General features: G+C 39.9%; 1 protein-coding gene across 1 annotated transcript in view; it reads left to right on the top strand.

Moving 5' to 3' along the window:
• The window catches only part of ANK2 (ankyrin 2), a 177,224-nt gene that overhangs the window by 126,229 nt on the left and 25,634 nt on the right, over positions 1-25,361 (top strand). The window contains exons 30-39 of the mRNA XM_075709393.1: positions 1,166-1,264; positions 2,481-2,635; positions 3,613-3,824; positions 4,675-4,879; positions 6,712-6,808; positions 11,979-12,207; positions 13,925-14,050; positions 16,235-16,357; positions 19,409-19,441; positions 22,341-22,362. Of these exons, the coding sequence (XP_075565508.1) occupies positions 1,166-1,264; positions 2,481-2,635; positions 3,613-3,824; positions 4,675-4,879; positions 6,712-6,808; positions 11,979-12,207; positions 13,925-14,050; positions 16,235-16,357; positions 19,409-19,441; positions 22,341-22,362 (1,301 nt within the window). The remainder of the gene's footprint in view (positions 1-1,165; positions 1,265-2,480; positions 2,636-3,612; positions 3,825-4,674; positions 4,880-6,711; positions 6,809-11,978; positions 12,208-13,924; positions 14,051-16,234; positions 16,358-19,408; positions 19,442-22,340; positions 22,363-25,361) is intronic.

Genomic DNA, 25,361 nt, shown 5'->3' with positions numbered 1-25,361 from the left:
CAAAACCCGTAGAAAGATCAGATTTGTGTCTGCTGCTGAGCTTGTTCTAGCAATTTTCAGCTGAAAGCAGCGGTTATCCCCACTTTTTTTTATTTGTTTTACCAACTGTTCTCCCTATCAGCTGTGGCATCCAAAAGTGGATGATTGAAGGAACCCCTTCTGTTGCAATAAATAGCTTCGTTCAGAAATTGTAAAAAAAAGTGACTCTGTAAACAGCGATGGTTTAAATCCATTTCCAAACGGATCAGTTGCTTTAAAATCCTGCTGTAACAGGTAGTCATCAGAGCCGCTATCATTGTTAGTGCTTCTTCTAAAAGATTGAGCTTAGCGAGAGAAAAAAGTGGATTGGTAGTTTTTAACTGCCTCCTGCTTTTATATGGAGTGTGAAAGGAAAACATCCCCAGGACGTGTTTTGGCTACTTCACTGTTGCTCTAATCTGGAAAAAAATCAAGAGCGGTTCTGAAACACTGCGAACGTGATGCTCAGAGCTCAGAGCGAGCCAACCATTCCTTTTGACAGACAGGATACATATTAAAACCACGAGTAACAGCAAACGAGCTGGCTAATCAGATGCTTTGTACCACTTATTCTTTTCACATCTCGGTCACTTTTAAAGAGAAGCGGAAAGAAATCTAAAGAGCAGAAGAAATATTGTGCTGTCGCATTCAGTCTTCCCATTACCGTTGTCACGCACACAAATTGACCTTAAGTATGTCTCCCCTTTTCTTTTTAATGGTTTCTCTATCTAATGAAAATGTCTCACCTGAAAGACCAGGATATAGCACAGTTTTATTCCTTCTCAAAGATCCTTCTCAGATCTTTGTGCCCTTCCGGCAAGCATTTTTTCTAGGTGTTGTACTGGCAGTGAAATCAGAAAATGACTGTACTCTTTGCAGAGACGCGTTCTAAGGTCCGAATCCTGTTCCCATTGAGTTCGCTGCCAAAACTCCCATTGTCTTCCCCTAAGCAAGAAAAGACCCTAAATTTAAGGGAACTAATTTTGCTGATTTTGATCACCAAATTGTCAGCGCTAGGACGGAACCTTATTCAGTGTACAGCCTAATTCCACTCTGTGGACCAGACAGTGGCACTGGCGTTCTGGCACAAAAAATACATAAAGTTTATTTATGTTCTTTCTTTCACTGCTGCTTTGGATGTACTCAGTAAACTTCATCTGCCTACGGCTCCTCCCCCACTTAATGAGGGAGAAAGCTTGGTCAGCCGAATCCTTCAGCTGGGGCCTCCTGGGACCAAATTCCTTGGGTAGGAGAGACTTGAAACAAATTGATGGATGCTGACCTCCCCATTCTTCTCCTCCTTCTGCAATATGATTTTTTTATGTCATTATGCCCATGATATTGTCCCTTTCTATCATTTGAAATTTTGTATACCTAACCCGTAGTGGACCATTTTTCAACCCTTGTGGTATGTGGTTTTTGTTTTGGTGGTATGTTCGTATCTTTTTCTTAAAGTACTGTGGCCTTCATTTTTGTTTTGGCATGAAATCTTCCTAGTTATGTGCTTGATGTCTGTAGCAAAGCAACCTGGATTGGGTCAAAAAAAAAAAAAAAGGAATCTACTGTAAATTTTAAGATGTTTTTTGGTATCAAGGACTGATTAATCAATAAGTTATATGTTGGATAACACCAGTATAAGAGAACACATGACATTTACTATGTACATGGTAACCTGTGTGAGTCCTCTGATTAGAGAAGTGTATATACAAATATATTTGTATTTTCTCTCTTATTTCCAAGAGTATGTATGTATAAGTATATAGAAATATAGATATATTATATGTACACATGTGTTGTATATGTGTGTGTATATATATGTATGGACGCATACACGGATACATATATTGACATCGGCTTGTAAGGCAACAAGGCAAATTCTTATCTCCTATACTGAAATAGAAACCCAGATGATCTCCTCAGACCTCCTTTATCTCTCCCAGAGTGTAAATCAGAAATAAATTCATTGGAATATATAGGGTTACAATGAAGTAGAATTGGCGCAGGACACAATTGCCCACTGACTGCAATGAAATTATTCTGATTTGCACGAGTATAAGCGAGATCAGAATTTGTCCCACTGTTCCTACACGTTACAGTAGATTCTCTTTGAAATGAAGTTGCACAGGTTAACCCAGACAGTAGTGACAACTAAAACGAGCATGAGTTTTTTATGAATTTGCAAAACGATTACCAAATTTCTAGCTAAGCACTGTTATCTTACCAAATATCATTCACACTGTGGAAAGAGGTGAATGCACTTTTCAATCTGTCCTTCGGCATCTACTGGGTCCCTGTAAAAATCTAATATGTGTTAGTGACCTACTAGTTTAGGATTATGCCAAAGTATTCCAGCGAAATAGGTAGAACTCCAGGTCACTTTGTAGCAGACTGAATGGAGTTGCTGTTAATCCTGTTTCTTCCTCTCTCCCGTGTGCATTTAATGCGCTGTGTTGCTGTGCCAGGCCTGTGATTGTGGAGATTCCCCATTTTGCTGCTCTGCGTGGGAAAGAGAGAGAGCTGGTGATCCTGCGCAGTGAGAACGGGGACAGCTGGAAGGAGCATTTCTGTGAATACACTGAGGACGAGCTGAATGAAATCTTGAATGGGATGGATGAAGGTATCCAATGGGACCTTTTTTTTTCTTCTGCTCCTGCGTTACTTCTGTAACTGGGGGTGATAGCTTTTTACCATTTATTCTATTTAGCACCTCGTGTTTGGTCCACCCTAGAATTTCTGACACTACATTCTCCAGATACTTCGTTTGAGTCACACTGGAGCGTAATCCTGTTCTCAGTCCAGGAGCCAGTGGAAGCACTGTGTGCTTGTGCTTACTTCCCTCGCACAGTCTGCTGAAGCAGTGGAGCAAACCAAAATCTACCACCACGAAGTTGCGAATAGATGCTAGACTTATGTTTTCTGCTGCTCCTTTTCATAGTGGTAAACGAAAAGCTTCCATAGCAAACATCTTTCCAAAACAAGGCAATTATCATATTCATCCTTTCCAAGCAGCTCTATGTGTGGGAGGAAATGTCAGTCATGGGTATTCTTGCTTTCTGAGAGAACAGAATGGCCTTGGGCTGTCTAGGATCTGCAGAATTTGTTATTAATTTTGATGGCTGTTTTAAAAAAAAAAAAAACCAAAAAAACAAAAACAAAAAACAAAACCACAAAGTAAGCAAGCCAACTCACATACTTAAAGCTGAACTCATGCATTGATGCTTTTTGGATTTGGAGTTTAGTTTTCTTGACACTGCTCCAGGCTGTAGTGTACATGTGCGAAGTAGACCAATCCCTTGGACCAATCCCTTTGCTTGTTTGCCAGCTGATTTTGGGGATGTTCTCAACGTGTCCTGAGTTTGCTGTCTTAAGCTCCCTTCAGTTAGTTGTTCAGTCTGTGTGTCTCTTGCTTTCTTGATTTCTCTGTTTTAGCTGAACTTAAAATACTGGGGTATGTTTCCTTTTCCTCTTTGATTTCTAGGCTAAATACTTTTGGAAGTTGCAGCTGAACTGTGAAAAGCTTGAATGCATTTTCAAGTTCGCTGCATTGTTTCTACAAAAGTCTTGTCTTCTGACCATCTTCTCTTTCGGCCTCAGTGCTTGACACTCCAGAGGAGCTTGAGAAGAAACGTGTCTGCCGCATCATCACCCGAGATTTCCCTCAGTACTTCGCAGTGGTATCCCGCATCAAACAGGACAGCAACCTTATCGGACCCGAGGGGGGTGTGCTGAGCAGCACTGTTGTACCGCAAGTGCAGGCAGTCTTCCCAGAAGGGGCTCTAACCAAAAGAATTCGCGTTGGCCTCCAGGTACAATGAAGCAGTTATAAGGCTTATCTTTGGGTTTGGTTAGTGTAAAATCACCTTCGAGTGGAGAACCAGCATGTTCAGCTTATCGTGTTGCATGTTGTTGTCTAGAAAGCTTCTAGTAAAAATAATTAAAAAAAAAAAAATCCATGCAAAAGTCAAAGAAAGCGGTAAAGCTTTGGGTATTCTAGTTAATTCAGACTCCTATCTGTTAACTGTCTAAACGATCTTGGGAAAAGCACCTAATTTTGGCGATGATGATGATGTTAGTGTAGGTCATAGAACAATTTCTTAAGTACGTCTTATGAAAGGCATCAGAGAAGCACAAAGTGCTCTAGTAACTAGGTCAAGTGTACAGATTCTCAGCGTGAAGTAAAGCAGCCTAACAGTTCACTACTGAAAGAGGGGGAAGTCTTTCCCCTACCTCCGTGCCCTCCTCCCGCTGCATGCATCCACAACTTAACCTTGGCCAAGAGACTGTGCTGGTTGAAACCCCCTGTGAATAGCCAAGTAGCTTACTAAAATAGCTCGGAGCTTGTTCTAAGGAAAAAAAAAAAAGGGGGGGGGTTACAAGGGAATCATTTGCTACTGGTTAAGTGAATTAAATTAATTGCTGTAAAGGGTCTGACAAGCACCAAGAAAGGCAATAGGAAGAGGAGGAAGGCGTGGGGAAGTTGAAAAAGGGAGGTGTCCCCTTCTCACTGGCAGCCAGTTCTTCTGGCTGCAGATTTTCGTGGGAAATTGCGATATTTAGTGTCAAAACTTAAGAGTGTTGTGGCAATATACAGACCCAGTTCTTTACATACTCGTTAAACCGTTCTCAAGTAACTATTCTGTCTTTTGCTTTGGAAAGGCTCAACCTATGCATACGGAACTTATAAAGAAGATTTTAGGCAACAAGGCTACCTTCAGTCCTATAGTCACCCTGGAGCCCAGGAGAAGAAAGTTCCATAAACCCATCACGATGACGATTCCCGTCCCCAAGGCCTCCAGTGATGGGATCATGAATGGTTATGGAGGCGACACGCCCACTTTAAGGTTACTATGCAGCATAACAGGTAGGATGCAAGTACCAGAGCTTTTTATGTGCATCTCGAAATTGTCAGTCATCGTGGGCTGAATATATTAAACTGATTATACGCATGGGAAGCTTGGTGAAAACCCGACTGGGATGAGAGGCTGTGAAAATAAACTACTTTCCAAACAATTACTTTATAGCAGAAATAACATTTGGTGTTTGGACTGACAAGAGATGCGTAATATAATCATAGACGTGGGGTTTGGGGGTTTTTTGTGTTTTCCTTACAGTTTGTTTGTTGAGAACCAACATACCTCTGCCTAGCAGAGCAAGTGTAGCGCAGACATAATGTTGCAGTATGCTTCGGAGGGAAATATTGGAGTTAAACACTTTATACTTGCTGTAACTCCAAAGTGATTAGCATCTCATTCAGTCACAGTTAAGAGGCAGAAATGAGCTGCATGCATTTATTCTGTTTAGAAGTTAGCATCTTAATTTTCAAGCTGATTTCAAATACCAAGCCAATGTGAGATGCATTACACGCTGAGATGTGCCAATGAGTCATTCCAGAGAACAGGTGCTTTTACAATTTCTTCGTACAAAGGTGTTAGGTAGCTGCTGAAATACCAGAAACAACATCTGGTCAACAAAGAAGTATTTGCATTTCCAAGAGAGTGAAACAATGTTTATTTAAATAGAGAAGAACGGGCTCCTCTATAAAGAGGAATTTGAGTAAGTCTCTTGGAGGGACAGTAAATCTGCAAGGATCCTCTAGAAAACTTCAAAAGGGAAATTGGTTCCAAGAACGCTTCACCAAAAGGAGAAAGGAGGTATTTTCTGAAAACTACTATTCCTTTACAGACACAGCTTGGTTTAAAGTTTGCATAAAGACTGTGCTACATGGTCAAACGGATATCCAACAAGTCAGCTGTATATGAGAGGAGGGACAGACACACGTTCTGACTTAGCCCTGCTTATGCATAGTTTTTCCTTTAGTTCTGCATGTGTTATAAATATTCGTAACTGCTGTCAGAAAGAAACACTTCTCTTTCTGTTTTCTGTAAGCTCAGTGTGGTTTTAAGGTAACTGGCAACCAACTGGCCACTCTTCACCAAAAGGTGAGGCAGGGACGTATACTGAAGAACTTGAAAACACAGCTGCAGGGTGACAGATTGTGCCCACGTTTTCAGCTGCATGGGCCAAACAGGGAGCTGGCAATGTCCATGACAAAGGGCTGAAACACTTAATAGGCTGTTAGGAACCCAGAAGGCTGTTGTACGGCATGATATGGAGGTGCCCATTTCAACTGCACCGTCTTCCGGGGAGCTTGTCAGACACAGATTGTTTCACCGGTTTTCGTAGCAACGTGCAAAAGAAATTTCTTAGTTATGTACATACTGGACCCGAGTCTTTGAATTATTTGAAAACCAAGTAGATTATAGAAATCATAAATTGCAGCTGTCATTATTAGTAAATTATTGCTTCCCAAGTGTAACAATATAGGTTTAACTGCACTATGTCTGGGCCAATTTTGCCCCGCATATGTGAATAGTCTAGAGCGAACAAAAGTAATTGCTAATAAATTACGTCTCTCCCCCCCCCCCCCAAATTCTAGCCTCTTTTAACACTTCTGGAGCTGTGCTACAGGACTCATCATTTGAAAATCATTTGGGCACTTTTTCTCAGGGGAAACCCATACAATCCTACTAGCATTAGTGGAATAATGCGGACCTAAGGAGAAGGCATGTCTGGGATTATTACTGGTCTCATAGTGATTAAAAACTCAGAGGAATGTAAAATATTTCTTAGAAGCAAGAAAGTTGCAGGCTTGCTTGGTTTTAATTTTTTTTTTTTAAATCTCTATCGTTTCAGGAGGAACCACCCCTGCCCAATGGGAAGACATCACCGGAACAACACCACTGACATTTGTTAATGAATGTGTTTCCTTCACAACAAATGTGTCTGCCAGGTACCTATACAACAAAACATGAGTTTTACAGTGTTACTTTCAACTATACGTCTTCATTTCAACAGATACTGCCTTTAAACTATTTTTATGTAGTAGAAGGAACACAGATATTTTGCCTATGCGGTGAACCAGTTGGCGAGGTATTTTGGAAGCCCTGAGCCTCCTTAGCCCAGACAGATGATGTACGAGAGCCGTAAGAGCTACAGCCCTTACCAGCTGCGGAAAGGAAGTGATGTTTGTGTCATTTAGGTTAATGGTTGGACTGGATGATCTTAAAGGTCTTTTCCAAGCTAAACAATTCTATGATTCTATGATTTTTATCTCGGCCATTAGTCCTTTGCAGTCAGCACCTGCTATGGTCCCAGAAATGAATTAATGACATCCGCATTTTTTCTGAAATAGTAATCTGAGGGACGGTTTGATTTTTCAGGTAGTTAGAAAAAAATCTGGTTTCATTTTGAATACCCCTTCTCTCCCAGGCGCAGAAATATGCAAATTTCCATGGAAACAGAAATCCCTTATTTGGGTAGCTCATTATAGACCTTATAAAAGATGTTACTTCCAGAATATCCAACAAATGAGAAATCAAGCAGAAAGGCCTGTAGGTGTACCAAACTGTGATCTGGAAGAATCTCTTCCAACCATCTGTTCTTGTGATGAGATTCAACTGCTGTCTTTCTGAAAAGAGAATTTCATATTAAAAAAAAAACCCCAAAACATATATATATATGTGCATGTATTTTAGTTTATAAACTATCCATGATTTATATCACAGAAATGCTCAAAAATCTCTTTCTCTGTAATAGGAGATGCAGTCCATGACGTGGAAAGCATTAAATTTAGGGTGTGTAGTCGAGCAAACAGTTACAAAAAACTTGGATAACTTGCCCATGAAAATCAATTCATTTCCTTCGGTGCAAACATTCAGTGTCCAGAGCGGTTATTACTATTAGATTAGGTTTGCTATTTAATAAAATAATTTATTCAATGTTAAAATGAGTTCAGCTTTTGCAGTCCAACCTACAGCATAACTTTAACATCAGGCAAAATAAAGTATTATTTTTCTATGCTTTCTCAGTTCAGAAATGGCTTTCTTCCCATGAAGCTGGATGCTTTGCTTATGTACATTTCTTTTCAGTTCAACTAAATATTTTTAACAGCACTGACCACAAGAGGGAGGTCTTAAAGTGTGGTTTAGCTCTCATCTGCTACCTGCAGTATTCTCTTCAAAGGGATAAATTAAAGATTAATTTAAGAACCAGATGTGGAGACGAGATGCAAAGTTTGAGAGGTCAAAGTCCCTAAAACTGTGAAGTCCCCGGCAGGGCTACACATGAAATACAGCCAGAATGAGGGTGACAGTTTATGGAACTGCAATCCATATTAGTAGTGGATGTTTCCTAATCCTGATGATGTCATTAAAATTGATTACTGTTGCTAAAGTTCTGTGGTATAGGCGGGGTCCCATGTAGAGATTTTAATGGGTTCTACCTCTTCTTCTTAATCTAAATGAACGTTCGACAGACTACTTGAACTCCAACATGATTTTAAATGCTGTTGAAGTTAGCAAATGGGAAGTTTCATGTAGTTACAGTCAGAGAATTAATTATCTTCTTTGCTGAAGGGCAAGCTTCCTTGAATTTCTTCGCTTTTGCCCTGGTCTAAAAGTGCATCTATCCTTGTGCCCTGCTGAGAATCAGCTGATTCCTGGCTGTTTGCTGTTCACAGTAACTTGTTTATGGCTAGTTAAAGCATTAATGATGAAGAACAATTTTCCCATTCATAAGACTAATTCTAATGAGCTTGGGCAAGAGATACATTTGTCTAAAATCCATGTGAATTAAACTGCAGACTTTGAGGCATAGCTGTTTTCCATTTCCTGAGCTGCAGCTTTTTTAAAAATTTAGTATCTGTTTGGGCTTTTTAGCCCCTGGTGTATGACAGCAAATCGTTTGAGCATATGGTGATTTCTCAGAGGATATAGCCTCTCCAGTTTGAGTCCAGCATAGCATAATTCTCCCACACATGAAAAGCAAAGAAAGTAGCAGTATGCAGAGCCTTTATGTACCAAACATGCTTTCTCTCTTTCAAATGTCGTCAGCCTGTTTTTTAACCAGTGTGTTTGTTAAATGTTCTAAAGATAAGCACAGGTATTATTCAACAGCAGATGAGTAAGAGAAATCACACTTGAAAGGTATGCTTTGTGGGTTATAATACCATGTAATCTGCAGTAAGTAATAAGCCCCCTGTAGATTATATCAACTTTTGAGGTGTCTTTGACCTCTCATGACTTCTGTCTCCATCCTACGGGTGTCAAACTCAAGTGTACTTTCCACCCACACAGTGAATTTTATTTAAAAGAAATGTCATCAGCTCCACGGAGAAACTGAAGGAAGTGATATCTGAGAAAGCAAGCAGTACATGTTACTCCTTGTAAAATGCTTGGTGCGTTTCTGCTGTTACATTTTGGGAGTAGAAGTAGAATTATTTCAAGTGAAAGTTGTTATCTTTGCAAAACAACAATTCAGGTGTCTTGACAAAGGTATGAGGAAATTCTGTAGATTTTTATTACTGGGCAATGTTGTCCTGGCCTGAATGGCCCAAAGAAAGGGTGAAGAACCTGTAGTTTCCAGTAAAGAGGAAGGTCATTTTTGACACAAGAGGACCTGTTTCTGGAAGCTGAAGTTCTAGGCACGAGTTGCAACATCCGTGGTATGTCTTAAGTAAGCGTGTATATTTGATAAGTTTTGAGGTGGTTTGTTCCAATTCACATGCGCTAGCAATACTTTGTAAGAGGCAGATGTTCATTTGTAATAACTACGTTAGTGAAATCAGACAATTTATGACCTTACCCTGTAATCTTAAAGTATTTCTCTGTCATGGGGGTACCTGAATGAGATAGCAGTGGCAGCTCCTGGCTTAGAGTCATAGAATCACAGCATCGTTTATGTTGGAAAAGACCTTTAAGATCATCCAGTCCAACCATTAACCTAACAGTGCCAAGTCCACCGCTAAACCAATTCAGGGTAGAGTAGCAATTTCGTGTTTCCTGGCTTGGTGGCTGGATTATTTTTTGATGACAGTAAAAACTAGGAATCATTCAGGTTGGAAAGGATGTCTAAGATCATCAGTCCAACTGTCAACCCAACACCCCCATGCCCACTAAACCATGTCCCAAAGTGCCACCTCTGCCCGTTTTTTGAACCCCTCCAGGGATGGGGACTCCGCCACCTCTCTGGGCAGCCTGGTCCAATGCTTGACTACTCTTTCCGTGAATTTTTCCTAAAATCCAATCACACTGTGCAGAGGAAGTAACTTATTCCAGTAGTATTTGCCTGTTGTTTTGCACATGTTTATGTTTGACTTGTGGTATATGTGTCACAGACTGGGAACCACTGGTACAGAAGATTCAGCATATACATTAGAAAGGCGCTGTCAGTAAAACGGCGTGTTAGAAACCACGATGAAAAGTGAGTCAGCGGTGATCACAGCCTCTGTGAGGCAAGGGTAGTAGGAACCAGATGTGGACACACCTGCCTTCAGGGTCTTCAAAATAGAATACAGCTCAGATATAGAAATTTATATATCGCTGGTCTTCAATATGCGTAAAAAAAACTTACCACAAAATCAAAGTTAAAAGTCCCCGACTGAATTCACGTAAGAATAATTTCTGATTTTTCATGCAGTATTTCACAGTGGACAAAATCATTTACATTCACCTAAAGACCCTCAGTTTTTGAGACCATAGGTAAGGAATGTACAGCTAACCTTTAAGCTAGATAGTAGAAACTAAAACAAGCGTTTTGGGGAAGGCAGCTTTCTATTTCACCTGTTAGAGATGGAGGTCCACGAACAGGCTGAAGGATTAGCAACATATGCCAAAAGCCCTTGCAGTCTCCTGTTCCTCATCAATAAAATTTGGGAAAATTTCACAGCATTCCTGTCACGTCGGAAGTTTGTACGCAGTTCACTAATGCCCGAGCGTGGTGTACTGATGGGTCCAGCACCTAACAACAGGAAATGTTACAATGCCTGGGAAGATTTCAGTGGGCTAAAGAGAAAAGGATGAAATTGCCCACTCTCTGGTTTAACAGTTTAGTCATAACCTGGGAGAGAAATGACAGGCTTGGCATATGACTGGATGCAAGCAATTTTAGTAAGGTTTTTATGGGACATTACTCTCTTCTGCATCATCAGATGTTTAGCAGCAACCAGCTGTCAAAAAAACCCTATATTTCTCTAGATGAAGGGCACGTATTGCAGAGTCATGGTTAGGGCGAAATCGGAACTGTACGCTTCTGGTACACCCTTCTCTACTTATATTCTGCATAAAAATTAAATCATGACATGTGATAAAGAGGAACAAATACCTTTTGGGCAGCTCTAGAAGAACGGTGATAAGATCAATCACCATTTCAAATGTCATCAGGAACTGTTGAAAGTGATGGAAAACAGAGACCACTGAGCTTATTCTGGAAGAGATTTATTTCTTGGCAAAAGGCAGGAAACACTTGATCACATATTCCCACTATAAGGAATCAATTCAGATGAAAACAAAGTTTAGGCCATAGCCAACTGTTGAATAGAAGAAGAAACATTTATTGGATACTGTGATGAATTTCCAGAATTTCTTGATTTTGGTAAGCCGTCAACAATTGTTTAAATATTATAAGCATACTTATAAATGTAATATGTATATTTCATAAACACAAAAATATGAAAACGTTCATGTATTTAAATCTCCAGAGAAGGTGTATGAGACTGTCTGCCACAGGACAAGTGAACTTCTTGAAGCCTTTAAAAGCCAGTCTTGTACCTGGAAGTAAATAAGCTTCCAGTTGAGTGAGATCTTATCAGAAAGGCCAACAATGGCCTGGAATTTGTGCAGCAGGAGACTCTGTGAAGGGTTTGCATCTGGTATTTAGGAGAGTAAGCTCTGGTCCAGATGCTTTCCATGTTGATTTTGCTTCATGCTCCTAAATGCGTATGGGGTACCATGAGCATTCTTAGGCTATTCTTCCCAAATGGTAACTATTTTTTTTTTACTTTATTCTGACTTGTCTCATACAATTGCTGTGGGTACCAGCTAATGCTGCCAGGATGGGAAAACATAATTTTCTTGCTTAAATCTTTCTGTGCTGATCACGCAACTCTTCATTTTCTCTTCCAGATTTTGGTTGATAGACTGTCGACAGACACAGGAATCTGTTACTTTTGCTTCCCAAGTGTACAGAGAGATTATCTGTGTCCCTTACATGGCCAAATTTGTGGTGTTTGCCAAATCACATGATCCTGTTGAAGCACGGTTAAGATGTTTTTGCATGACAGATGACAAGGTGGATAAAACTCTAGAACAACAGGAGAATTTTGCTGAAGTTGCCAGAAGCAGGGATGTAGAGGTACTGTACAAGAATCTTAAACAGTTGTCTCCATTTTCTGTCTGTTTTTAAGCTAATATTTTCTGCCTTTTATCTCTCACAAGTACTGAAAAATAATATAAATAGATAATAAACAAAATGGAATAGTTTGTAAGAATTTTGTGTAGCTTGGCTGGGGTTTCAGGTGCACAACAAGACTAAAGACTTAAGGCACTCAACAGCGAGCTGAGAGGTAGCGGATGGGTGTTGTAAATGGACTTTTTCCTCAGTTAGCCTAAAACTAAGTTCTGTAGATGCAGGCTTAGCCCTAAATTCAATCCAAGTATCTCCTAGTCATTTCTGTGGTGGTACTTAGTTTTAATTAGCTCTGTAGCAAAGTGCCAGGGGACACCTTGAGTTTCTTAGTCACTAACTTCCTCTTAGAGGAACGTCTGAGTGAAGATGCATTTTGAGGGTGGTGTTCTTTGCTGAACCTGGCACTACGTGGGTGTTGCCAGAAAAGGGGAGATAGTCAAAGCCAAAAAGGACAGGTAAATCTGAACTTCCAGTAACTCCATAAATGAATATCACTAACCAAAAAGACAGTCAGCAGGAGTCACATTTTGTCAGCATCTTTGCGTACCAAGAAGTTGAACTAGCAGGTTTGGTTAATATTCTGCTTTACCAAAAAAAAAAAAAAAAAAAAAAAAAAAAAAAAAAAATCTGTTGCTGAACAGCCAAAAGCTTTCCTGTGTGGAATCTGGCTAAATGCAGTTTTTCTGGCTCTGAAAAGCTTCCTCAGAAGGGATGACAAACTGAAAGTGCTTTAACTACATGCATAGCATATTCTTCTGCTTAGTATGGTCTCTTTTCCATGAGAATCCCACATGTAAAAAAGTTTGTCCTTGCTGTTCCTGAAGCTCTGACAGGCATTTCTTGTGCAGAGCAGCTAGATAAAACATGGGCTTATAAAAGTGAATGACAAGGCTGAATTTCTGGGGAGTAAGGATGAGATGTTAATGTATTGACAGTTTGAAGGGAACATCTCCAAAACTGGTAAGCTGAGATTTAAACGTGCGGAGGGGGCCATAACAATAGCAATCCAAAGACGTAGGCAGTATCATTGTATAGGCATTTCAGAGAGGCATTTACCCGAGGCCTGACTTTCAAAAGTTCTGGGCTTTCACAAATCCAGCTGAAATAAAGAGAATCTGCTGATGTACACTGTCTTTGCCTGCTGCAGCAGGCTGTTGCAAGTAGATTAAACACATAGGTCATCTAATTCAGGAAGTTTTTGCATCGGTAAAAAGGTTCTCTGCAACTTCATGGCATTCCCAGACTGGCTTATTTTCTTACCTGTCAAAACAAGGACTTTTGATTTGATTGCTGAAGAAAATATTTCTTTGACTGTTATGATGAGGCCAGGTTAGCAAAGTGTGCTGAAATTAGAGCCAATAAAAAAATCCAAATTAGAATACAGGTTGAGAATTTGCCGAGATTCATGATGCTGAATACTCTTTTTGTCATTTATAATGTCAAGCTGTTGTTATTGAATTAACAACGTATTCCATTTGGAATGTAATAATCTGAAATGTTTCAACAGATTTTAGTTAACTGTACATAACAAATCTGGTAAATGCTGCCATGTCCTAGCACTTTAAAAAATTGATTGAAACTACTGTAGAATAATGCTTAAGAAGAAATCCTAATCACCTCACTGTGATTAATTGCTGCTTTGCTTCTTTCTCATTTCCAATAGGTATTAGAAGGAAAACCCATCTATGTTGACTGCTTTGGCAATTTGGTGCCACTAACAAAGAGCGGGCAGCATCATATATTCAGTTTTTTTGCTTTCAAAGAAAATAGACTTCCTCTGTTTGTTAAGGTAATGTTATAATATGACCTATGGATTGTATTCTTATTTTTTGTCTACTTCAGAGTTTACAATAAACTTAGCAGACTGAAGAACAGTTCCAGATTATTTTATGATAACGGATTAAATGTTGCCTTGGGTAGTCAAAACAACCAGAAGTGGCTACCTAAAATTCAGTAACTTTTTTCTCTAAATATAATTATCTGTGCCTGTGTTCCGCTATACATGCATGTATCCACAGCATTCTTTCCGAATGGTATTTCTAGGAATCCTGTTCTCTACCTAATAATCTAAAGAGCTGATCAGGTTTGATCTTGTTTGGTTTTCTGTATCATGGTTCAATATATTGCAGGAAAAAATGCGGTAACTGCAAAAAAGTGTGAGAAAACATTGTAGAATTGGCAGAAATCTGTCAAAATACGATCATTGCACCCTACACTTGTAAATATGCATCATATGGCTGTAAATACGGATATAACTGTTCTTCAACCAGTCATCCTCCCTTCAGCTGCAATGCAAAACTTCCTTGGGGATACAGTAAGAAAAGCACGGTTCCTTTGTCCTTTTTGGATATTTCAAGTTATCGTTTGACCATGTTTTTGAGAGCAAAGGAAAAAGGAAGTAATTAATTTGGATAAATTTCCAACTGTAACCTAGTTTTGTCCCTGTAGCGTATATTACCGCACTATTCTATTTTGAAAACTTTTATGCGAGTAGGAACGTTTGTAAAACTAAAGCCAAAACAAAAAACCTCCGTTCATCCAAAACTAACTAACGCTTTAGCCCTAGCTGGAGAGCCAGCGACGTAAACGCCGTGGTCCACGGGGCTCGCCTGCCTCGTTCCTGAGGTCTGCAGGGAGCCGTAAGCCACGTAAAAAGGTGCTCACGCCGTGGTCTGTGCCGGCAGCGGAGAGGGCTGCTGTCACCGAGCCACCGTCACCTTCTCTTCTGGAGAGAGAGAGATTGGGAGGGCACTGCAAACCTCTTCCCACAAGCTTTTCCTCCTACTGGGACATCCCGCCTACAACGGAGCGCACTATTACAGAAAACAGTTTTAGTGAAATGCGTTACAAATGGAAACTTCAAAAAAGTGGAGGAAATCAACCCATTCCCTCATTGTATTAAATTTGCTGTATGCTGCTAGAAAACTTAGAAATCTCTCCCTCCTTTCCAGCAATATTTTGTGAGCTTGTTTTAATTTAGAACTTTATGCCACCACCTACCTTTGGCTACGCACGTTTGTCTTCATGATGGATTTTCCAAAATATGTTCAAACACATGTGTGTCTCTGCATCTAGTATTTTCAGTCCGATAAAGTTAATACATGTGTATCTAATTGTATCATTTTATCAGTTCAGAAAACTAAGAATGAGGTAATGCTTTCAGTTGTATTTCTTCTGTGATATTGTACGTAATCCTCCTGAGGTTATGTACAAAAGCTAAAACTACGTCACTGGTATCTTAAGTTCCAACTGCTTATGCTTGTTTCTACTAACAAGTGTGAAAGAGATTTTTCTAAGATGGACTGCAAAATCTTAAAGTATGGCATGATGTAATATCTTTTGTAGATAATAATGGTCACACCTATAAATATATTCCAGCAAATTTCTTCATTCTTTATCAATACATTTGAGAAAATGTTTTGCAAGAGAAGAAATTTTAAATGTAGTCTTTCACTGTTTTCAGCCACTCAGCCAAAAGAGCAGCCAAATGAGCAAAGACAATAATAATACTAAAATTTTGAGCAAACGTGCTAACTTCGGCATAAATACGTATTCTTGCCATAGCGGGGAAAATGACTTAGTTCCTTTTGTCACCTAATACAAAATGAGTCTCTCTTATGACCATAAAGGTTGGGGACCACTTCAGTGAAAAATGAGTGTTGTAAGTTATCACAGAAGCCTAATCATACTGGGATAGCTCTGTTCTTTTTAGACTGATTACAGTGTTAGGACTGCCTTCTGTAAATAAGTTGCTACTGTGTAAGCATGTACGTGCTTGTTTCTTCCCTTGCTTTGACACGCAAATACATCTGTACGTACGTTTATAAACAAGCAGGAAAAAAAAAAAAGAGAAAAAACATTATTTTTGCCTTGGACTTTTTCTCCCACATCTTTCTGCTAAATAGTTTTGAGTGGCACAAGTAGATCAGGCAGCAAAATAACAGATTAAATGTCTGTACGTTTGCTCTACCAGGTGCGAGATACCACTCAAGAACCCTGTGGACGATTATCATTCATGAAGGAGCCAAAATCTACAAGAGGCCTCGTTCATCAAGCCATATGTAACTTAAACATCACTTTACCCATTTACACAAAGGTACTGTGAAATTATACTGATCTGTAGTCATCAGTGTTATAATATAAACAAGAAATGAGTAGGAAGGCAAGATATTGTTCAAGCTTTGTAGTCAGGTATTTTAAAGAATAAATACATCCAAGGGCTTTCAATTTCTTGGGTTTGGTACTCTTAATGCCAGTGTTCAAAGACGTTACGGAATGTTTTCTGAGGACTCAGAAGAGATGACAAAAGGGAGACAAACATCCAGTTTGCACTATGTAGCTCCAATGTTTTCATGTGGTGTTGCACAAGAGCTATGCTAATCTTATTTCATACAGAAATTTTACCCAGATTCTGTTCAGGGGTGAGACAAATCTGGGATTCAGTGAGTAGGTACTCTAGGTTCATTTTTTGTTTTACCAGAGACTTCCCACACTGTCTAACCACGTCTTGTGACACCTCTCTGGAGAGGAAGTTACCGTTCATACCTGTTTCACAAAGTGTAAGGTTAATGTCTGTAGATGACATGATGTTCTTAAGGTATGAATCATGGAGTGGTTTGGGTTGGAAGGCACCTTAAAGATCGTCTCGTTCCAGCCCCCCTGCCGTGAGTAGGGATACCTTCCACTAGACCAGGTTGTTCAAAGCCCCATCCGACCTGACCTTAAACTCTTCCAGGGATGGGGCATCCACAACTTCTCTGGGCAACCTGTTCCAGTGCCTCACCACCCTCATAGTGAAGAGTTTCTTCCCTATATCTGATCTAAATCTACCTTCTTGTAGTTTAAAGCCATCACCCCTAGTTCTATCACTACATGCCCTTGTAAATGTCCTTCTCCAGCCTTCTTGTAGGCCCCCTTCAGGTACTGGAAGGCTGCTAGAAGGTCTCCCTGGAGCCTTCTCTTCTCCAGGCTGAACAGACCCAACTCTCTCAGCCTATCTTCATAGGAGGGGTGCTCCAGCCCTTGGGTCATCTTTGTGGCCCTCCTCTGGACTCGCTCCAACAGGTCCATGTCCCCCTTATGACAGGGGCCATAGAGCTGGACGCAGTACTCCAGGTGGGGTCTCACCAAAGCAGAGTAGATGGGCAGAATCACCTCCCTCGACCTGCTGGTCACACTTCTTTTGATGCAGCCCAGGATCTGCTTGGCTTTCGGGATTGCAAGCGCGCATTGCCGGCTCATGTTGAGCTTCTCATCAGCCAGCATCCCAAGTCCTCAGGGCTGCTCTCAATCCATTGTAGGCCCAGCCTGTATTTGTGCTTGGGATTGCCCTGACCCATGTGCAAGACCTTGCACTTGGCCTTGTTGAACTTCATGAGGTTCACACTGGCCCACCTCTCAAGCCTGTCCAGATCCCTCTGGATGGCATCCCTTCCCTCCAGCGTGTCGACCATACTGCATAGCTTAGTGTCGTCAGCAAACTTGCTGAAGGTGTGCGCTAAATCCCACCGTCCATGTCACCACCAAAGATGTTAAACAGCGCTGGTCCCAATACCGACCCCTGAGGAACGCCACTTGTTACTGGTCTCCACTTGGACATCGAGCCATTGACCGCACCTCTTTGAATGCGGCCATCCAGCCAATTCCTTATCCACAGAGTGGTCCACCTGCCAAATCCATGTGTCTTCAATTTAGAGACACGGATGACGCACGGGGCAGTGTGAAATGCTTTGCACAGGTCCAGGTAGATGACATCGGTTGCTCTTCCCTTATTCGCCAACACTGTAACCCTGTTGTAGAAGGCCACCATATTTGTCAGGCACGATTTGCCCTTAGTGAAGCCATTTTGGATGCCACCAATCACCTCCTTATTTTCCGTGTGCCTTAGCATAGTTTCCAGAGGATCTGCTCCATGATCTTGCCAGGCACAGAGGTGAGACTGACTGGCGTGTAGTTCCCTGGGTCTTCCTTTTTTCCCTTTTTAAAAATGGGGGTTAGGTTTTCCCCTTTTCCAGTCAGTGGGAACTTCAATGAGACTGCGACGACTTCTCAAATATGATGGATAGTGGCTTAGCAACTTCACCCATCAAGTACAGAAGGACTGAAAATTCTTTGTCCTATTTTTCATTTGCCAATGTGAAAGTTAATGGGCTTTGCAATAGCATTTTTAGCTGACTGCCTTGTTTATCTGGGTGATAGTGATAAAAATGTAGCAGACTTGGGCTCTAGAATTTGGAAAGTTTATAGCAGTGCCAAAAATATTTTCTTAGACTAGATTTTAGTATTACATTGACTTTTTACACTGACTTTTCTTCCTACATCTGATCAAATCTTTCAAGAATCTATGAGTATGTCACATTGTGTAAATGGTCTTTCTCCAGAATATTGTTATAACGGTTATTAGTGTACCTGGGGAAGAAAATGGTCCAAGAGCAAGGGCAGAAAAAGGAAAGGAAAAGTCCAGTATGAGTTAGTATTTATAAATAACAAGACTGAGACCAGTTGAATTCTCATAGATCATGGGAGCGCCCTTGATTTCTGTTTAAGTGAGATCAGATATTAAGAAGCATGTGTTTCCTTAGAAAGAGTCAGTTTATTGCTATTCTGTGATAACTCGTTTTTTTTTTCACTGTCCTTGTCGGATTTGGAGCTGCATGCCTTTTAGGAACGTATTAGGCTGTTTGCCCAAAATCTTGCCTGTTGGTGTTCATTATTGCTCAGCATTTTTAGCATATAATTTTTATTATGTCATTTTCGTATAATTTAAAAATAACACATCTCAACATATTTTAACCTTAAATGGGTTATGTTCTTAACTATTTTAAGTATTTATTCATGCTAATTTGTGGGTGCAAAAGCATGTATGTATTTTAAGTTTTGGTACAAATAAGGATCACTAGAAGTCTAACACCCAGAAGCAACTTTTCTGTTTGTAATTTGCTTGATTCTGTAGCCTTTTGTATTTTAAACTGACAGTTTAGTTTTGCTGCTTTTTGACATAAGAAATCAATTGCAGAAGCATACAGCATTTTCTTATTTTCTGTTAAATGTTGTCAGAAGTTATGTTTTCCTACTCTTCTAAAAAATTTGCATTTTGCCTGCTCCGTTTTTCCCCCTCTCTCTTTGCATGGCATTTTGGAACTGAAAGGAATCAGAATCAGATCAAGAACAAGAAGAAGAGGTAATGTTGCTGTAATAGCATGTTATTGCTTATGCATACTACTAAAATACAACTAACAGATACAGCTTGGAAGATTAAATCTGTAGTGAAACAGGCATATCAATCATTAGCTCAGTGCTACCCAAACAATGAAGAGGAGCGCATTTAAAAGGATCTTGCACAGGCTCACTTTTGGAATTTACTTCCCCTACGTTAAAATTAAAGTTTTACTGATTCAGATGCACTGATTTTGGAGGTGTACAATAGTTCATTTTGCTTTCTAAACAGTTCCTTAATAATTTTAAAATTATTTTGCTCAAGAATAAGCCATACAAGTGTATTTCTTTAAGCTTTATTCTCTGCAGCACAAAAAAGGGGAAATGGGATTGGCGTTTCTGATTCCGAGAACCGTCCCGCGTCCTAAAAATAATGTAGGGTTGCTACTAGACAATGTAGGGTTGCTAGTAGACTTGTCTAAAGTATTCAGAACCAGTAGGTCGTTGGCATAGTATGCTTTTTACCTACGCATGTACCCCTACGCACGGTCTGAATGTGCTTCCTCTAGTTAGTGGCGGTGGGTAGGGGAGAACGGAGGCAGAGGAACAGACCTAAATACAACGATCACCTCCATCAGTGAGTTCCCCGCTGCTGGGGGGAGTCTGCGACCGGATTGCAGATGAATGCAGTACCTGTACACCCAAAAGGGCTGCAAGTCACAAATCTTGTCCATTTATAACATCCGATAGCCTGGATCTTACAGATTGCTGAGTTGGATTACTGAAGTCCAGTACAGAATCAGTGTTAACCCAGAAGTTACAAGTTTACCCCGAGTAAAAGGTGTAGAGTTGTCATCTTGAGCATAAACTGAATTGCATCTTCATGGAGAAATGTGGCCAACTCCCGGCTACATTCCCAGCCCTGTTCTGGCAGTTATAGAGATTTCTTAAGGTCTGACCCCTACATAAATGAGTAACACTAGAAAAGCATCCCCGCATTTTGATGATGTTCAGCTGTTGGAAACAAGTAAGAGTGCCAGCACTGTGAGAGTAGCCTGCTCCTCAAAGACGATGGACGTCTTTTCCATGAACTGCAAAACAGAGTTCAGCAGTTTTGTTGCATGGATTGCAGTTTCCTACTATCATTACAGAAATATTTATCACTCCTGTTTCGGTGCTGAAATATAGGCACTGTCAAGTGAAAACATGGCCAAAGTTTTTAAGCTAATTCCTGCTATATTCATTCAGAAGGTGACATTTCTTATCGGGTGATCATTCAATTTCGTACCAAAAGCACAAAACTAATTCTTTTAGCCTCTGTAATGCTGTTTATGCGTTCCCAGTGAAGTCCCCAAAAGTTGTTTTTAACAAATCTATGCTCTGTAAAAGCAGTGTAAAGGATATTGGAAAATTATTTTTCCAAACATTGGTGACGACTTATATTTTTATGTCAGAAACTGAAGCGCAAAAAGACAAGCTCATCGATGGCTAAAACCACCTTCCATTTTAAATTTTTTTTTTTTGTATACTTTATTCATTTTTATGTTAATAGTATTAATTAGTGTGCTGACATAATTCCAGAGTGATTTGGAGGAACTTAAAGTAAGGGGAATTAAAGTAGCCTAGGGATCTTAGGTTACCATGTAGGGCGATCTGTGCATAACATGGGCAATCTGTGCATCAGAGGAATTCATACGATTATGGATCTGTAATACACACTGCTAAGTGTGACGTTTAATAACGTGAGCCTAAATGATTGCAAGGCATGTATGCACGTGTAAGCGTTGCTAGTGACTTACTTGTATTCATTTTCAGTTTATGGAAAAGCAAGGATTCGTAACATCTTAACTGAGACAACATATTGCGTTTATCTTTATAAAGAATGCTTTTAAACAAGTAAAACCTTTTCAGCACTCACTAGAAAACTGTCTTGGGGGCTTTAACATACACGCTATGTATCAACAGTACTGCATAGCTGATTTTCATTCCTCACAGTCATCCTACCACCATGAGTTTGTATAGGAAATTAAACGGTTAGTGCTGCTTCTAACTTTGCATACTTTTGCATATCCAAATTTACATAACAAAAATCCTTTTTTTTTTGCTTGTGTGGACAAATGATTGTGCTAGCAGAACTGAAAAAACCTCAAACTACAGGCAACTTCAAAAATTGGCTTTTTAAATTTTCATAGTCTGACATTGCCTTTTTTTAAATGTTTTTTGGCAAGGGCTATGTTTTCTTTTGAGTAACAGTAAAATTGTATGGCTTTTTCAATCTACACCTAAATACACTCTGAAAAATCAAGAAGATGGCTTCTGAGGGCTATCGCTGCTTCCGTTTAGAGGTATCAATAGCTGTTGGTGGCATCAAGTCCTAGTTCTTGCCTTAGGCAGCAGCAAGTCTGCAGCCACTTCTGCACCTGCTTTTCACCATCACAAAGTACAGAGGCAAAAATGCGAACCCTGATCTCAGAATGAATATGTACAGTGAAGCTATGGCTAAGGCATATATATAGTTGCCTTCCAGATGGACGTACGCCTTCAGATGGCCATATTGAACTGGTTTTGCTTTAGACGGGAAGAAATAAATTAAGAACAATGCAACAACATACGCAGTAATACAAAACTCTGGGTCCCCTATAGTGCTAGTCGCGTTTAAAGAAAATTCATTGCAACATTTTGCATCTACGATTGACCATAACTATAGCAAAGTAACCATTTTTCTGTTATTAGAAACACTAAATAACTTACGGCATGCTTTTACCGTTATTTTAAAGACATTCTTGGTTCCATTTAAGTCAATGAATCTGTGTGTCTCCATACATCTAGTGGATTTGACTCAACCTGTACTACTACTTCACTAGTGATTTTATATATATCGATTCTATTTGAACTTTTAAATTTCCCCCTTTTTTCTCTTCCAGGTTGATATGACTTCAGAAAAAAGTAAGATTTTCTGGTTTTCTGAAAATGTTATAATGCAGTTTGTATGAAAGATGGTTAAGAATCAAGATAAGCATGGAAGAGAGCTAAGCTTTAACTGCTATTGCTAATAACATCAATACTTTAAAAATGTAATAGAAAACAATTTAATACCAAAGCAGCTATCCAATTAAGTACATTTAAATGTATAAATTAACAAGTAATACAGTTTAAAACAGTTCATCTAAGCATTTACTTTCCTTTGACATCCCTAGTGATCCCGCTATTGCTATTTTGCTTGTATGAATGCTCATCCCTCCGTTTTTTTTTGTTTTGTCCGTTTGTTGACACACATTGTTGCCTCATATTTGAGATAAATGACAGTATCACTTTTAATGAAAACTTAAGTAACACCTCAATATATTTCATTAAACCCATGAAATACAACCATGCAAAAAAGTGATACTGTCCAAAGTAATCGGGCTGTTTAACCCTTCTCCCTCCTTTCCCCCCGCCCCTTTACTGTGGTGAAATATGACTGTGAAGCTTGGTACAGCATATACCCTTTGTTTATACAGAATCAGGCCATTATTTTTAGAAACGGAGGCTGAGTGGTTCACAATGCCAAAGATCTCCTTTAAGGAAGATGCAAATCAAACAAATACATGTTCAGTCTGAAGAGTATCTCTAATAAAAACTGTTTTCAAATGCAGTGATTTCTTAAATCTGCTTAGGAAAAGAATGACTTCTGTCTTGTTTCCAGTTTAAAGTGCAACGTCTTGCCTTTTTTCCTGCATTGCATTTTGAGGGTTATTTATTCTTGATGTACTATGTACATGTTTTAACTGGAGAGACAACAGCACCATGATCCTGAAGATCAAATGGATGATCATTCCCCTACAACCTCCTTTGTCTAAAGCAGAAATGCTTCACCTAGAGAATAAAAGACATCAGGGTGACAAAATAGCTAATAACGTGGTGGGCAATAGTATTCACCATGATTAACAACATTATTAGTATCAGATTTTTGCTCTAATTCATTATTATTATTATTTACACCAGGGCGAGCAGTTCCATCAAGGTGGAAAAGTCACACCACAATGTAGCCATGGGAAATGGGAGATTAATTCAAGAGAACAATAAAACATACAGGTGTAAAAAGGCTTGAATACTCCCCTTGCCACGTAATTATTTCCTCGATGCAGTACACCCGCCCTAAGGAAGGTGGTGGGATGCAGGTTTAGTGAGGTTGCTCAGTTGTGGCTGTCACAGACTCATCTAAATTCAACATGGCATAGAGCTAGAATTTTTGGTGCTTCTTATACTGGATGAATGAAGATACCAGGCAGATAGCAATTTAGTTTTGCTATTTCTTCCTTTGGCTTAATAGAGAATTAGTTTGAGAATTAGGTAGACCCAGCTGCAAGCAGGAGAGTGAGGGAGAGACACTGTTCCCAGGAATCATTAAAAGTATAATTAACAAACACGAAAGAGACCACCAAGTGCCTGCTTAAAGACCACTGAGGTGGCTCACATCATGATATCCAAATTGCTGGAAAATATACTTACAACCAGGCAACTTCTTTGCAGGCAGTTAGCCCAGTTCCCCTATACTTCTGCTAATGGTTGTCTTTAGTTTAAATAACTTTTAATTGCAGAGAGGTAATATATCAGTGACTGATTTTTTTTGTCCCAGTAGTTGTATTGTTCAGTAAGAACTAGGACTCGCATGTGCATGTCCTTGAATCATTATTTACATAAAGGGAAATGGATCTATGAGACAACGCAGAAAATCTCCCCCATGTTAAAATACTGCCAAATTCACCTTCATGAATAGACCTTAAAGGTCTCAGCCAGAACCAGGATTAGAACTGGTGTTTCTGAAAAGCGTGTTAGAGACTTTACCGTTTGGCCATGGAGTCCGTTCCTTCCTGCTCTGCTGAGGAGTTAATACAGGTAAACAGCTCTTATGAGAAGAATCCAAAAGAATGAGGGCAAGCCAAGAATGTGACCCAGAAGAGCTTAGCAGTTAGAGGTACTTAGTTTCAAGATGCGCTCTGCTGACTCCAAAACAATTTCCCAGTGAGAAAAGAAACAAGTGATAAAAATCAAACAACAGAACCTCTGGAACACTATAATAAAGGGATGATAAATGAGGGATTTTATCAGCATCTTCTGTTTCAGCTGTTCTACTTAATCGAAAGAGTTATTCTCAGAAACAAACGTTTGCACTTCAGTTTTCAAAGTTAAGTTGAGAGACGGAGCAGCCGCCAAGACAGTCGTGCTACGCTCGCCTTCCTTGGCAGAATGAACGGCGTTGTGGTGCAAGCTGGGAACGCTTCAGTGCAGGTGTGAGGGAGGCCAACCATGCCATAGCCAAAAGCTTGTAACATGGCAGGGAGGAGCACTAATGTCAATAGCTGCGCTGCCTAGCCTGAAAGGCCCTTGTCCTGCCCTCTACCAGCTGCATTTACTGACACCTATTGCCCATTCCTGGCAGTTCAGAAGTTCTCTTATTTTTCTCTTGGTAGTAAGCCCACCACTGCTTCCTCACCCTGCTGACTAGCTAGGCCACAGAGAACCCCAGCAAGCGTTCTTGCTACCAGCCACACGCTGTTTGGAAAATACTTGCATTTTTCTTTCCGCTGGAGCTTCTTTGCTTCCGGCTAATTAACTTGACTCTTTGGCCAGTGAGGTAGTCATCCATTTGACATTTATGAAAATATGTATTACAAATCTACAAAATTGCTAGATAGCATTTCAGTATGCACTAGATAGTTCACACTGAAACCAGCAGCACCAAAGCACCAAATTTTCAGCACCAAAATCACCCCAGCAATCTGGTTATAATTAATGAACAGCACAAACACTTAGCATACATTACACGCAAGAGAATAGTGTAGCAAAATGGGTATTTTTTACAAAGACATGCAGATGTATCACTTAGGCTCTCCTTATTTGCATTACTACTTTGACTTTTAGACTGGGGTGCAGAAATGTGCCAAATTTTATGTGATGTAGTA

This window comes from Pelecanus crispus, chromosome 4, assembly GCF_030463565.1.
Source record: "Pelecanus crispus isolate bPelCri1 chromosome 4, bPelCri1.pri, whole genome shotgun sequence".
Classification (NCBI taxonomy): Eukaryota; Metazoa; Chordata; class Aves; order Pelecaniformes; family Pelecanidae; genus Pelecanus; species Pelecanus crispus.
Note: the sequence above shows the minus strand (reverse complement) of the source record. Positions and strands in the feature narration are given on the sequence as shown.